The sequence below is a fragment of the Austrofundulus limnaeus genome, unplaced genomic scaffold, assembly GCF_001266775.1.
Source record: "Austrofundulus limnaeus strain Quisiro unplaced genomic scaffold, Austrofundulus_limnaeus-1.0 Scaffold158, whole genome shotgun sequence".
Lineage (NCBI taxonomy): Eukaryota > Metazoa > Chordata > Actinopteri > Cyprinodontiformes > Rivulidae > Austrofundulus > Austrofundulus limnaeus.
The window spans coordinates 1,041,818-1,057,934 of NW_013952560.1; the positions used below are offsets into that span (position 1 = coordinate 1,041,818).

At 36.4% G+C, this 16,117-nt stretch overlaps 3 protein-coding genes across 3 annotated transcripts in view; 2 read left to right on the forward strand and 1 right to left on the reverse strand.

Annotated features, from left to right (window-relative positions):
• LOC106523536 (tetraspanin-8) overlaps positions 1-2,985 on the forward strand; it is a 5,931-nt gene extending 2,946 nt beyond the window's left edge. Inside the window, exons 6-9 of the mRNA XM_014016978.1 lie at positions 936-1,031; positions 1,155-1,193; positions 1,594-1,677; positions 2,221-2,985. Of these exons, the coding sequence (XP_013872432.1) occupies positions 936-1,031; positions 1,155-1,193; positions 1,594-1,677; positions 2,221-2,355 (354 nt within the window). The 3' untranslated portion in view covers positions 2,356-2,985. The remainder of the gene's footprint in view (positions 1-935; positions 1,032-1,154; positions 1,194-1,593; positions 1,678-2,220) is intronic.
• A 2,525-nt stretch (positions 2,986-5,510) lies between these two features.
• LOC106523537 (tetraspanin-8) lies at positions 5,511-10,936 on the reverse strand. The gene is made up of 9 exons (XM_014016979.1): positions 10,731-10,936; positions 10,241-10,306; positions 9,868-9,981; positions 9,697-9,771; positions 9,513-9,611; positions 9,105-9,191; positions 8,582-8,641; positions 7,322-7,405; positions 5,511-7,242 (listed from the first exon to the last, which is right to left on the reverse strand). Exons 1-9 carry the CDS (start codon positions 10,809-10,811, stop codon positions 7,138-7,140), a joined length of 771 nt encoding a protein of 256 aa, XP_013872433.1. The 5' UTR covers positions 10,812-10,936; the 3' UTR covers positions 5,511-7,137.
• A 1,023-nt stretch (positions 10,937-11,959) lies between these two features.
• The window catches only part of LOC106523538 (ras-related protein Rab-19), a 6,052-nt gene continuing 1,894 nt past the window's right edge, over positions 11,960-16,117 (forward strand). The window contains exon 1 of the mRNA XM_014016980.1: positions 11,960-12,880. Coding sequence (XP_013872434.1) covers positions 12,686-12,880 — 195 coding nt within the window. The 5' untranslated portion in view covers positions 11,960-12,685. The remainder of the gene's footprint in view (positions 12,881-16,117) is intronic.

The following is a 16,117-nucleotide window of genomic DNA, read 5'->3' on the forward strand; positions in this document are numbered from 1 at the left end:
GGGGCCACAGGTCTCTGCTACTGTTATTTTGTGGGTGAAAATGGGAACCACTGCACTTTGGTTCCCAAAGTTGGGCTTGGGACCCAATTATGGGTCATGAAGCACCTTGGATAATCTCCAGAAATCAATTTAAAGGGTAATAAAATAATTGCTGATGTAATATTTTCCCTATAATTATTACAAAAACACGAAATAAGCAAAAATAAGTATTTATATTTGTGTACAAAGTGTTTAGATTGTCAAAAAGCCTGTGTTTTTAGGGTTATTAACGACGCTCATGTACTCAGACCAGTAATATTTGGGGTCACAAGTTTTTGCCATGAATATTTTGTGGGTCAGAAGATAAAAAGTTTGGGAACCACTGGTATAGACAGTGTTAGTGTTTATTATTAATTTTAAACTTTAGGACAAAAAAAAGATCACATTCATGTAAACAAGAAAAAATATTGTACATATAGTAAAACTGACCTTTTTTTTTGCTAATTCTTATTATTCATTTCGGTTTTAAAGGTCTTTAAAGGTAACCCTGATGGATTTGAGATAAAGATCATACTTTAAGGCTGGGAGTTGGATATTTGAAGTGGCCAACAGGCTAATTGCATAATCATGTTTCACTTTTTCTGTTAGTAGCATTGATCACATATTTGAAAACAAATGGAAAGAAAAACTGTTAGCCAAGCTAAGCTTGTTAGCTTTGTTCAAAGCTTTAAAGAGCCGCTGCAGAAGGACCAAAGAGCCACATGTGGCTCCAGAGCCGCAGGTTKCAGACCCCGGAAATAAAGGTTCGCTAAAAAGGAAATGTTTTAAACATGTTGTTTTTAAGTGAAACCTTTAACTATTACATCATAATGTAGTTGCACAATTGAATGAGCGCAATATCGTTGCACTAATTAATCTCTAATATTTAACACTTTTTCTTCTAAATTGTGTCCTAGTTTGAGTGTTGTGGGCTGAAGAGCTACAAGGATTGGAAAAACAACATCCCAGAATCCTGCCTGTGTAATGAACCGTCCACTAATCCGTGCTTACTTGTAAGTTTCAAACTACCGATATGGTGAAAACTGCACAATTTAATCTTTTTTTGTATTGTGGCACCGTCATTTACATGTGATCCAAACATTTTCATCTGTTGCTGCGGGTCATGTTTATCCAAGGTGCGGGACAGTGAGCAGCTCAGACCGATTTATGCCAAGGTAAAAATCTCAAATCACTGCAGAAAAATGTGCAGATTTATCACAATGTCAGATTCTTGTTCAGCAAATTGAAGTAGCTTCTTTGGAAGTTGCAAGAACGAAACGCAAACCAGACACTTTTTCATTAAAAGCATAAAAAACAAACTTGGGAGCAGTTCCAGGTGGAGGTGATAGAAGCTACGTATAATGTAGCTGTCCTAATGGCGAACAAAAAAAATGTAGTGGACATTAACAGGAAGAAAATGGAGATTGCTCTTCTGTGGAGCGTTCTTAAACACTAAGATCTATCCAAAAATATGATTTATTTTTAGAGTGAAGTCTTTGTAACTGTTTTACAGCATTGTTTTTGAAATATTCAAGTATGCAACATAAAACGTGTTGACTGATTTTTCTGTTTTAGCCATGCCCTCCAATCATCATTGCGAGTTTATCCTATGCTATTCAAGTAATAATGGGCATAATGTGGGGATTAATACTTCTCTGGGTAAGTATTCAGGTTATTATTATTATTATTATTATTATTATTATTATTATTATTATTATTATTATTATTATTATTATTATTATTATTATTATTATTATTATTATTATTATTATTATTATTATTATTATTATTATTATTATTATTATTATTATTATTATTATTGTTGTTGTTGTTGTTGTTGTTGTTATTATTATCTCTTTAAATTCTCATTTAATCATTTTTTTCTAACTTATATGAGTCTAATAAAACTCACTCAGTTATCCTATATTGGGCATTCATGTACAATTTTATAACTTATGCTTGTTAACTGACACAACACTGTTTTTATTATTATTATTTTTGCTGCATTAGGGTGGAAAATTTCTCACAATAATCTCCCTTTATATATATATATATAACTTTCTAATTCCTCTAAAAGTCATGAAAAGCTCTTTACTGCCCCCTAGTGACCTTTTCTGCAACTGCAGCTCAATGGAAAAGCAGAGAATAAATTAATTTAAAGGGAAACAAAATGTAAATAAATGCCTTTTTTTTTCTTCACAGGTGTTTTCAGTTGGGTTGTGTGTTGCTATTTTGTGTCAAATGAATAAGAAACTGGAAACTCCTAATGTGGCCTACAGCTCTGAGGCAAAGGCAGGAAACTACACCACTCTGATGGAGGATCCAGTGGCAGTTTAAACCAGACTTTTGTCTTTACTTTTTTATTTTCTCTGCAAACAACGAGGAATCGACTGTCAAAATGTTTGCAAATATTTGTTACTTTACAATAATATATATRCATTTTGTATAGAAAATGAATGTATAATTTCTGTAGTCAATATGCAGGTGTCACAAACTGGTTTAAAATAGCACTTTTATCTGTTCTAGGAAGCAACAAACTAAAGTTACAAATTATGTTCAAGTTTTTGAACCTCTTTTTCCTTACCACTGAAACAAGTTTAAAAACTACCTTCCAGTTTTATTCAGTCTTTGTAAACTCTACATTCATGAAAAAAAATTCCTCCAATAGTTTGAAGGAAAAAAGGGTTTTAAATATCAAACAAATTTAAAATATGCAATATAAATTCTGAAGTTTTCAGACATTTATTCCAACTATTTGTTACAGATTATGGCTTTATGTGACTAAATACACATGCTGTATATATTCACTTAATTTTTTTAGCAACTGATCTTTTTATGTTGTTTCTCCAGAATGTGAACTAATAAAACAATTTGTTTGCATGTTGACTGGTTTAAATGTTACTACACTGGTTGTGAGAAAGTTTACATTTTGTTGCTCCCCTGTCCTAATAAATGTCACAATCCAGAGCTTTTTTGTTTGCTTCTTCTTTTAATAAATTCCATCCRAATGTACGCTAGCTTAGTTTAATTAGCATAATTTCTAATAAAAGATTATTTGGCCAATTTATTAACTTAAATTTATGTGATTTTATTGAGGAATGTTTGGTGTCATCATAAAGAGGAAAACCCAAATAGTATTTGAATATTAAAATTTTCAGCTGGAAAGAAACAAAAACTTACAGGACATTTTTTCCGAATTTTAAGGTGTTTTTCCTCAAAGTCAGTTTTTTGTTGCTACTATTAAAAAAATGATACATTGATCAGGCATTCATTTGTTATATTTTTACAAAATGCAATTTTTGCAGATGTTTTAATCTAAATCCTATATCTGCTTACTTCTCCACATCCTACTCTTAGATTTAACCCTTGTTTCTACGTGACGGGTCACAAATATCCAAGACAAGACAGTACACCCAGCAAGCTCAAAACAATATAAGCAACACAAAACCTTTACAAGATCAGGACGGGCTCCTCCTGAAAGTCCACCTCTTAAGTGTCCTGATGCATCTCAGTAGAGAAAGAATCAAAAAGAAAAAATAAGTAGGTCCTCTGGATGGGTTCTTCTTTAGTGAAATGACAAAGATTAGTTCACCCCAAAGATCCAGTTCCCCGGCAAAAATAGAGTAATATTCTGTATGCTTTTAAGTGTCAGGAGGACTGTGATCAGTATACATTGGGGGAAACAAAACAGCCACTGTTCAAAAGAATGAACCAGCACAGAAGAGCTACATCATCAGGTCAGGACTCTGCAGTTTACACTCATCTACAGGCCAGGACTCGGCAGTTTACACTCATCTACAGGCCAGCGGTCACTCTTTCAGGGATGAGGATGTTCTCATCCTTGATAGAGAGGAACGTTGGTTTGAAAGAGGAGTAAAGGAAGCCATCTTTGTGAAGAAAAACCGTCCACCATTAAACAGAGGTGGAGGACTTTGTGTCCAGTTGTCCTCCTCCTACAACGCTGTTATTGCAAGTATGACTCCGCCCCCTGTGAGCAAAAGGTGTGAATCAGGGCCCCAACGATACCCAACACAAAGAGGGAAAGAGATACAAAAACAAGGGGATGTTGAACTAATAATAATCACAATGCTTTGTTTGATCAGCAAACCCCAAAACCTGCCCTTCCTGATCTGCGATCCCTTGATCTATCTATAAAAAATGACATAATATCAGATCTACATTCTCTACTGTATATTCTCATTAAGCTCACCTGCTCCTGATCTCAGTAATTATCCCGACTGTCAGCTCACTCATTGCTGCAACTTTCTGATTACTTTTGGTCTGCCTGCTCCTTGCACCATGCAGCTCCTCTGTTCGTGTCACTCCACGTCCTGCCATGCACTGGAATGTGACAACAAAACAAAACTTCTATTATGCATGTCTTCTTTTTGTAAGATTTGAATTAATCTTATTTGTTTAACTTTCCAGTTTAGCTCCTGTCACAATCTTATTTTTATTGTTCACATATGAACATGTTCTCTCTTTAAAACGTCCGTCAGATGGAAACAAAAACTTTTAGATTCTTTTATGTGGTATGACTACATGTCAAAGACACGTCAGAGCAAAAAATTTAGACCTGTCCAGAATAAATATCCTAGTTTATAATTATATTTTTACTATATCACTATAATAATATAATTATATAGTTTTATTATAATTGTATAATTCTATTTATTACCTCACAGCTTAATTATTTTGTCTCAATTAGCTGGCCTTTAGCTGGAGAATAAACAACATCCTGAGAATGTTTCCTCAATTATCAATAATCCCTCAAAATATCACAATAAAACCCATATTAGCAAGTGGAGCAAATTAAGCACAAAATCAAAAAGAAAAAAAATTGTATAGGTCTTCCGGACGGGTTCTTCTCTAATGAAACGTTTCGTCTCTCCTCCAAGAGACTTCTTCAGTCTGAGAGTTTCAGGCAAAATTCAGGCTTTTRAGCMCTGCCTCCATGTGACTGATACTCACATCDCATGGCTATCGTTGACACCTAATTAACACYTATTGTTAACAGGGGGTGGAGTGATACTGGCAATGGCCGCGCTGTAGGAGGGGGACAACTGAAAACGGAGGCCTCCACCTCTGTTTAATGATGGACGGTCTTTCTTCTCAAAAATGGCTTCTTTTACTCCTCTCTCAAACCAACGTTCCTCTCTATCAAGAATGAGAACATCCTCATCTCTGAAAGAGTGACCGCTGGCCTGTAAATGAGTGAAAACTGCAGAGTTCTGGCCATTAGATGTAGCTCGTCTGTGTTGGGACATTCTTTTGAACAGTGGCTGCTTTGTTTCCCCGATGTATAACTGGTCRCRGTCCTCCTGGCACTTAACAGCATTTACAACATTGCTCTGTTTGTGCCCCGGCACAAACAGAGCAATAGACCTACACAATTTTTTTTCTTTTTGATTTTTTACCTGGATTACTGAGATGCATCAGGACATTAAGCACAAAACGTTAAAGTGAAAAAAAAATTACCTTAAGACCAGAAAGAAGAATCACATTTTATTCCTTCTATTTACAAAATTTTACAACGCATTCAACTCATAAAAAAACAAGATGTGACAGAAATAAGAACAGACTGTTCATCAGGCATTTATGGTTTAAGTGCACAGGAAGACAGTATCTGTTGTTTCAGACAATAGATTTACCTTTTTTTTTWAAATTTGGGCCAGAAGAGATTCTCATTCAGAGCATCGTTACAACTCCTCCTGCTCCGGTAGCTTCAGACGAGGAAATCAATTCTTCTCTCGTCTCCACAGTGGCCTTGCCAACCTGTCTGCAAACATTAAAATCCAAACATCTGAACCCTAACTACATGTCTGCTGAACGTGCAACAAAAACAGCCCCTTTTCTGCCATCAGCTGGCCATGATAGCGTATAATTCACCCATTCAGTTCCTGTGTGTATTTACAGTTTGTGCATAAAGGAGTCGAGACATTCTGGTGTCAAAACGAGCCACAGGGCTCAGTCCTTTGTCTAATTTAATATTACGCAAGAAAATACATTTCTTATTTATGCTTCAAAAGAAATGTATTGTAAACACTTTAAAAAGGTTCTACAATTAGGAATAATGTTGAAACATGCTGAGTTAAACTTTTAGGTGTTGTTTTTTTTTTCGTGTTTAAGTGGACTTTGGTTTGATGTGTGAACAAGAAAAAGAGCAAAAACTAGAAGAGATCTGTTTCTCTGCCCCCAAAAATGTGTCCAAATGTAAGAAAAAAAACAGGGGAACATTATAATAAAATATGCAACAGTGTGAGAAATGAGAGGCTAACTCACCAGAGCAAAGTTATCATGGAAACTGGACGTAAAGAAATAAAAATATTTGCCTAATGGTGATAAAAATAAAGAAAACGTGCAGACTGAGAGGAGCTGCAACGAAAAGAAACAAGGAAGACGAGGRTTTGGTGTCGGCATAAACAAATGTTCGATGCATAACCAGCTTTGTGCTCATTTCAGGTGAATAAAACATGAAATGTTATAATAATGATAATAATAATAAAAATAAAAATAATATTCACTTCTTGTGGTGCTTTTGGGTTTGTGCTTGTGTAAAACAACAGTTCAGACACTTTAAAGAGGGGCTCTGTCAACAATTTAGGATTAATTTAAACTGCTGTAGACAGCTCTAACCTCCAATTTTGTCAAATTGTTAGTGATCGCACGTAAAAAAAACTGCCAAAAAAAACAATAAAATAGAAAATGCGTAGAGGCACTGTAATGATGGATGGAAAATAATAACCATAAAACATGTATAACATGTCCCCAAGAAATAAAATCCCCAATTAAGCACCAAACAATCTTAAAAAGCAAACTTAAAAAAAAATTGGCAAAACAACAACTTTGGAACAACATTTAAAAATGTAAATACTCAGACTATTAAATTTCAATAAATTTCTTCTTTTTACAGCAGTAAGGCTTAATATTTGTTTGCAATCTATGCGTGTAGATTACCTTTAAATGTCAATTACATGCAATAACATGTATAAAATCATAACATATATTGCTACAGCACAAAATAGCCAGGTTATGTTGATACAGCATAATGTGCAAATTCCAACCGTGTATGTTCGAGAGTAACTCCAAGTGTGTTAAAAAACGCACTGCTTCGCAGCACTAGAAAGCACCGGGGACGTATCTGTTGGACTGGAGAAGAGCGATAAACTCCTGCTTCTTTTTGACCTGCCCCATCAGTTTGATGCTCATGACGAGTAAAATAATCTGAGGACACAAGCAGAAAGGGGAATGAGTCGAGCAGCCGCCGGGCGAGGCGTGAAAACGCTCCGAGTGTAACGCGTACCCAAAACACCGCGCTGCCAAACTGGATGGCCATCACCAGGAAGAAGGCCAGCTTCAGCTCGGACACGTAAATCGGGAGGCAAGGCTGCGGATGAAGAGAGCAGAGGCATAAAAAGCTAAAGAAGGAGGCGTAAACAGGATATTGATCTTGGCTAGCTTGTCTTCCTCTGTAACTGAGTGCTGGAGCACACCTGTTGGAGCTTCTGAACATATTCAGAGAAAATCTCGCAGAGCGGTGGATTTATGGGCCAAAAAATTAAAAATAAAATAAAAAAACTTTCTAGATTTGTTTCTCTGGATAAACCAAAACAAAGGTAAATTTGGGGTCCTTTGTGTTTTATGTTTGCTTTGTAGACTTCATTGATTCCACTTGCTCTTTTTTATTTTTAAACTTTTTTAGAAAATTCCACTTGCTCTTCAAAACTGAAGCCAGCAGGAACTGGTTTATGGGAGCATCGTGACCTTTGCTTTAAATATGAAATAACTTCTTCAGTTTGTTTACATGAAAGGGGGCGGGGCTTGAAATGAAACCAGCCTGCAGGAAGGTTGGTCCTGATCCAGCTTGATCCTCAATCAGCCTCCTGCTTCTCTGCATTTGGGTCCAATAAATCAAGAAGATAAATGGGACAAATAGTTCTGCTGGGGCATTTTGTACTATTTTTGGTCCTTACAACACAAACGTGTCAATACTTCCTAAACTCTGTTTCCAGATGTGTCAGATTGGTTATAGTCTTATGTAGGTGGAGTTGTTGCTCATTTATGTTCGATCAAATCAGTGCTTTTGTAATTTGGCACAAAAAATAAAGAAATTTGTGTTTGGTAGGTTATTTCTTTCTTGTAACAATTTGGAAAGTCTGTAAATTTCCCTTTTATAAGGTGCCACATTTGTAAGGAACATGCATTTGTGGGATGAGCAGTGGAGCTCAGTATGTGGGTTTTGCGGTTATTGACACTTTTTTTTGAGTTTCTGGCACCTACAGGTGCTGCCAATCATGTGCCTATAAGATTTATTGCCAAGAAGTATTGTTACAACAAATAAATAATCTACAAAACTCAAATGTCCTTACTTTTTGTACTATATATATAATGTGCTAATTTTCAGATATGTCACCATATTAAGACAACAGAACAAAATAACACATCATGGCATCAGGTTTCTTTAAAAGCAAAACRAGCTTGCAGGGATTAAATGATTCTCAAAACCAGTGGATAATTATAACTGTTGTGGTGACTTAATGAAGATTATTAAAGTTTGTTTTACCTCTCGATAAACGTACTGGTTCTTCGGCGCTCCGAGCGTCACACTGCTCCGTAGTCGAATCTGGTTAAAACAAAATAATTCATTCAAATAAAAAAATCAACTTATTATCTTATTATTATTGTTACTATCACCTATTATTATTATTATTTATGTGACTGAATATTGTATTTTTTGTCTCAAAGGGGGGGAAACACTTTATCTTTTTATTTATTTGAATATTGTACATTTGTAATGTTTCTGTTACCTTCTGTTGTTATGTTCAATAACACTTATTTTCAAAAAAAATCTCAAGTTTATGCAATATACTTGTCTCCTTTCATGGTTTAGGCTGACATCATTCAGTTATAACATAACAGCTCTACAGTTGTGATCTGCATCTAAATTTTACTATATCTTGTCCTTTTTTAAACACAAATACCTAAAAATAAGTACCTAAATTCATGACCAAATCCTGAAAATAAATAGTGATATTAGACATTTTGACTATGAAGTTGATTTTGTGTATACAGGCAGAGATACTGACGCATTTTCCTGGATAATGACAGTTACAGGAAGCAGGGATGGAAGGGCCCCAGTCTTTGTAGCCTTCAATAAGACCGCAGCATTCAAACTGGAGATGACAAAAACAAAGTGTTACATTATCAACAAGTATGATGTCTATAAATTATTTTAAAAAATAAAAACTCTTTAAAGCACAAGAGCTGACAYACATAATGTGATTTTTAGTGAAAATTATAACTTTTTTCTACTTTTTAGTTGTAGATTAAGCCTTTTTTTAAGAGGAGATTTAGTGCTGTAGGTTTTGTTGCCACCAGGGGGCAGTATCGAGACAAAAAGCTACTCATGGTGCTGTTTTTTAAATTTTATWAAGTGACATGCTTCTTTTAGATGACATTAATGTGGTTTTACTTTCAAAATAATTGCTGCTTACCTCCTCTTGGATATTATGGAGCAACGTCCTGTTGCCTTTGCTGGGTCCACTGAGCGGCATCATAGCCAGCAGCCTGGACTCATCACGTACAACGCGTTTCTAAAGACGGACAAATCACACTGGAGCATCTTGTACTGTAAGGATCCATATAAATACACAAATATGGGTCATTCCAGTACAATACCTCATAAACATCTTGGTAACTCAGTGCTGTTCTAATAATAATTGTTTGACTGACTGCAGCCATCCCCGCTGCATACTGGACACATTGAGGAGAAAATATATAACAAATATTACTACAGAGACACAAGATGAAGTAGTAAAACAAAAACAGGAAGTGTTTTTTTATATATACCAGAATCAAACACCATCTTTTTCCTTTGCAGGCTCCGAACACGCCGAGCRCTGAGAGCAGCAGGCAGCCAACCTCGATGGCGTACATCATCGCTACAGGAATACTAGGCACCATCTAAAGAGCAAATACACACACAACTTATACTAATGCAGAGTACTAGGATACTGCTGAACCAAGCTTTCTCTGGACAGTATAGTTTTGCCCATTTCAAMAGACGCATTGTTTCCCAGAGAAATACAATATAAAAAATGTGCTGCTGCGGTGCATTCAAGGGATATTTATGGAAGTGGTCATTAATAATTCCTCAGCTGCCTCCAATAAATAGCATCTGCTTCTAAAACTGCAATCGTCCAGTTGGTAAATTCAGTCTTACTTTGCCAGTTTGAAGGAGGTCCCCGTGCCAAATGACAGTCATTTTCAGCATGAAGAAGCACAGGGCCTGAAGGAGAGGAACACAAATCATAAAACATAACAATTTAAGGGTATAAACAAAKACATTTGTAAGCTTTTTGACACTTAAAAACGTGTTTTGTTTCTGTGAACCCATTTCTAGAAGCAAAAATCTGAAAAAGAGTAAGTTTGTGTTTTATTAAGCAGTGCAAAAACATTAGTCTTTTTTAAAAAAATAAGGTTTAGCCTTAATAAAACATTTAAAGAAGAATATCTATTCGAAATATTACGATGATCACATGACCAGAAGTCAACAAAAATGCTATTTATTAAATTTAACTCATATAATAAAATATATTTGGGCTTTAGCTGACACTGTGGATCATTTGAGGCTGAATGCTAACTTTAGAGAAAATATTAGCATCACAACAACAGATATAGCACAGGCCTCGTAAAAAAAATGSTTTACCTACCATATGTACAGCGTTAGCGAAAATAAACGGCCTTTTCAGGCTCGTTTTATCCGCCACCACGACCACCGAGCTCTTCTGCATGTTCGTGCCGCCGCTGCCCCTTCAGGCGTTAATAAAATAAACCTTTTTTATTCATAAAGAAAATAAGAAAGCAGCGAGGAGGCAGTAAGGGCATCTGCTGTATCCGCGCGTGACGTCACGGAGATGCGCTGGATGTGAGTTCTGCGTTGCCTTCAGGGGCCGCTCGGAAATGTGGGTTTTACCATGTGATTAGCGCGTTTTACGCACGTTAGAATGGCCGTACCTGGGATTTTAGACCCAGGGTGGAAGAAGTTCACCTTCATCATAACCCCAAAATACACGATTTTATTTATTTTATTTTTTAGGCATTAAAATATTTTTTATTTGTAATCATTTTTATTTCTCCATCAAAATAAAGAAAATGGCAGGTAATGAATTACTCAAAAATTACTTATTGTTATACAAACTTTCATATTAAACTATGCAGTTTTGTTTTATGTGTCACTTTAAAAAAAATTGAAAACTCATCTCAGCATCAGCTATGGCAAGGGACTCTGAGTTTTTAACATTCAAACCAAGCATTTGCTGCTATGAGTCATAATTCAACATCACTTGATATTCTTCACATGTAAAACAAACCTTTCTTTCTTCTCTTTTGTCCCAAAGCCTTGTTCCGATTGATGAGATTTGATTATAAATTATAGCTCATATTTGAGGGATTCAAAACATTCTGAATGTAATTAATTGTTTGAATTTAGCTGTAATGAACTATTCTTTATGCATTTTATTGTGTGAATGACTCTCAGCTACCACACCAAGAGTTAGCTCAATATCTGTCAAACTGACTGAGATGTAGCAAGTTCAGTTTGCTGTGGCAGCCATCTTTTATTGGATTGACCTTAAAACATAATATGTTGTACATCTAGTCATTTAAATAGGTTTCATTTAACTTCATGCTTCATAAGATTTTATTTTACTAAGAAACTAACACACACACCCATTTAAAAAAACGTTATTGTCTGCCCTAAAACAATGGTAAATGTACTTTGTCTCATCTAATAGCACTTATTTTCTTTGAAGATGATTAGGAGCTTAACTGTTTTTGTACATTGACTGCATTTCCCAGAATGCAACAGCTGCTATAAGGCTGGGCTGCAGGGGAAGTACAGGTGGGGCGTGTTTCTATTGTTACCACAGGTGGGGAGARGAGAGAGTAAAGTCAAGTCAGCCAGATCAGAAAAACAGACTAGAGAAAAGATGCGGAAACAAAAGGAAGGAGCAACTCAGAGGGAGGAAACAAGTGCCTGACRCTTAACTCTTATTTACAGGGATTTTTATTTATCTAAAACCTTATTTTCATCAGCTGGAACCTGTGAGGACTAAAAGGAACGGGATGTGTTTTTGCACTGTCTGTAAAGTGGGTCAACACCTGAGGAGGAGCTGAACAGAGAGGCAGAACTGAGGCAGTTTTGTCTCACCGAGAGGACAAGAGAGAAGAGAGACACTGAACCATCTGGGGACAAAACAACAACAAAAATAATGCTGAACAAGAAAGAAAACCCTTTTTGTTTTTAGCATATTCATGCAGAAACCACTGAATTTTTGTACTTTATTTATTTTAAGCGGATAAACTAAACCTTCTGAAACTTTTTAACTCTTCACTGACTTTATTCTCCACCTTGATGTGATTTATTGAAGCTATTTTATTTTACATCAAGGGTTAATATAGTCTGCTGAGCTGTCATTCAAATCCAGAGCAACAATTTTAAGCAGCTTGAATTTGTTTTGTAACTTTGGGCTCTTTTCTAGTCGACCATAACGATAATCCATCATCTTCTGGCCTCAAAGGTCAAACATTCCAAGTGATCTAAAGGTGCAGCCTGAAGAGGGATCGTTTCGTTCGTCGACTCAGATTAAGACGCTGTAGTTCTACCATGCAGGCATCTGTACCCGAGCACGATGACACGTTCGATTTCCTCTTTAAGATCATCCTCATCGGGGACACCAAYGTGGGCAAGACCTGCGTGGTCCAGAATTTCAAGTCGGGCATTTTCGCCGAGAAGCAGCAGAACACCATCGGGGTGGACTTCACTGTGAGGACGGTTGACGTCGAAGGGAGGAAAGTGAAGGTAAGTTGATCAATTAAAACGAGGAGAAAATGAAATAAATGCCTCTAAGTAATCAAAAAAAAAAAAAAAAAAAAAAAAAAAAAAAGCAAATCGCACGTGATGGATTCCTTTCGGTTTGGGAGTAACCTGCACGGCATTACAGAGAGGCGTACTCTGGAACAGTGGCAGTTTGACTCGGCCTTTGAACGAGTCCGACAGGTTTCTCACACGAAGGACCTGCTGTTCAGGTTTCTCCAGCCGAGGCAGAGATGGAGCGTAGAGTGAAATGCCTGTGTGGTCATCACACTAGAAAAGGTAGTGTTTGTGGTGATGATGTTTGGTCGAAAAATTTACCTGGATGTAGAAAAAAACAACTTTTGCATCACGAAGCGGCCATCTTTGAAAAGTTTATTGGCTCAAGTTAAGGCAGGTTATGAATAAAATTGCACTGATTGCATTGGATACTTGACTCTTTTTAGTCATTTGAGTGGATTATGAAGTAAGAATATTTATTTATTTATTTATTTATTTATTTATTTATTACATGGAATTAGGTTTTACAGTGTAGCCAAAAGAAAATTAATACAAAATTTTAGCCTAAAATCTACTTGAAAAATATTGGAGGTATCAGGAAGTTGTAGCTATTAAGTAAATTAAGAAATTAAATTAATAATAAGTACAATTTCATGCTATATCTGGTGGGATTTGTTTGACCGTATGAGAATGACTCTCAGCTACTACCACACCAAATTTCAACATTTCAAGCAAAGATGTTGCACAGTTAGTTGCATTCAAAGAGTCGTGGTTTGAAGGAGAGATGGATTCAAGAATGCAGACAAACAGGAGAAGCTTGAGTTAAAAAMATATGAACAGATTTATTAAAGAAACAAAAGAAAAAAGGCTGACGTGGCGACTGCAAGCACAACTCAAGGAGACACGGAGGAGAATTGCAATGGGCGTGGAAGCCTAAAACGTCTGGAGGTGTGGAGAAGACTGGAGACAGGTGGTTTGGAACAGGTGAAAGTGGGCGTGGCAGGAGAGAGGAGCAGCAGGAAAAGTACTGGGGAAATGAAATGGTGCGACCGGGAAACACAGGAAGTGAAATAACAGCTCAGACAAAATGAAAAACATCATAAAGACTACCTAAATATAACCAAAATTAAAATGAAATGAAATGAAATAAAATAAAATCTGAGGAAATAATAATGTTTTATATGTTTACCTTTAAAATTTTTGTGAGACAGAGACTCATAAATGTTAATAAGGAATCTGGAAACATTTGTTTGTTAATTTAAAGGTTAATTATATTTATTTATTTATTTATTTATTTATTTATTTATTGGTTACAATTTTAATATAGCTCGTGGCTGTACTGAATGGGTTACATGTGAACTCCCATAATCTGCTGCTTAGAATTATTATAATTATGGTGGCTCGTGTTTCAGGGTCTACTCCAGCACCCGCCTCGGGTCATGCAGTGGAACCACTGAAAATCAGATGTCACCTCTTTGTTTCTTCTTTCTTCAGCTCCGTTTTCTCAAGTTACCTGGTTAAAAATAGTTCTGAGAATTCTTTTTATGACCGCTCTGCCTTCAGTTGGAGCCAGAAAATGATGTAAAGAAAGTAACAAAAAAAAAGGAGGAATTCCACATAACACATAGTACAGAAAACTGGGCCAACATGAGCAAAACTAAAAACCAAACACRTGTCGATGATTTAACACAACTTCTGTTTTTCTGGTTAACAAAGCTGAAAATTAAGACGTTGGGCAGGTGAGTCTGGTTGCTACAACTGTCAGACCCTGAGGGAGAACACTGAAATATCAGAATGATTTTATTCTCAATGGAGACTCTAATGAGTTTGTGCTCAAACAGCTGAAGCCTGTCGCTTTGGCTTTTATTTACATAAAACTATAGCRTAACAGTTCCTCTATTAGCGGCAGAGCTGTTGGTGATAATTTGGACATCTGAGCTCTGACATAAAGCCGCAGCACCTGTAATTACGAACGCTTCCTTGTTGAATCACCTCCAGCTGGTGATTATTATCTCAGTTTGGTAATATACAACCGTCACGTACATAACAGGGTTTTAAAAAGGGAAGTAAAATGTTCCAATCTTTGTATGTGTGGGGACGTAATGCAGAAGTGTCTTCTCTGTCAATGATTTAATTAGCATGAAGGATTTTTGGTTTGAGCTTGTTTTTAGACATTCTTTGACTAACTCACTGACACCTGATATTTTCTTCTCAGCCATTCGATTATAGATGTTTTTAAGTTTTTGGAATCAGTTTCAATTATACTTTATTTGTCAGAGTGTCTCATAAACTCAGTGKTATACAGAGGAGCTGATGGTGGACTGAGAAACTGGATTACTGTCTTTGGCAACTCTTTTTCTCTCATAAGATGTGCCATGGACCACGCTTCAGTTCTCGCAAAAGACCGTATAGTTGTTTTCAAAAATCAAAAAGAAAAAATAAGTAGGCCCTCTGGATGGGTTCTTCTTTAGTGAAACGTTTCGTCTCTCCTYCAAGAGACTTCTTCAGTCTGATGAGTTTCAGGTGAACTCGGCCTTATAAGCACTGCCTCCACATGGTGGACAAACAGGTTAGCCATATGCAAAAGAGGGTCATCGCCTAACAATAGACTTGATTAGCTCTACTGTTCAGAGGGTCATGTGCCCCATCACCTGACTTATTGGTTTGGATGCTGTGGCTGTGGTTATTTGATGTTTTGTTATGTGTATGTAGTGAGTGCAAGCGGGGTTCAACACCCCCTTGTTTTGTCTCTCTTTCCCTCTTTGTGTTGGTATCATTGGGGCCCTGATTCACACCTTTTGCTCACAGGGGGCTGAGTCATACTTGCAATAACAGTGTTGTAGGAGAAGGACAACTGGACCCGAAAGCCTCCACCTCTGCTTAATGGTGGACGGTTTTTCTTCACAAAAATGGCAGCAGAAGCATCCAAACCAATGCCAGGTCAGAGCCAGCTCTTGGCATAGGCAAACTAGGCGGTCGCCTAGAGCGCCATCTGCTGGAGGCTATTTAATATTATTTATTGTTTTTTTAAATCGTCTTACAGGCTCTGACATGTTAGATAATTTTGAAAATGAGGTTTTGAAAAAATCTGTAAGATTTGAAAAAATCTGTGAGGTTGCCCTATACGTCCGTATACCTGCAAAATGATGTAAAATCCTTATAAATTACGGACAATCCGTACAAGTTGACATGTATGTTGTTTTTATAAGTTTACCATAGTACCTT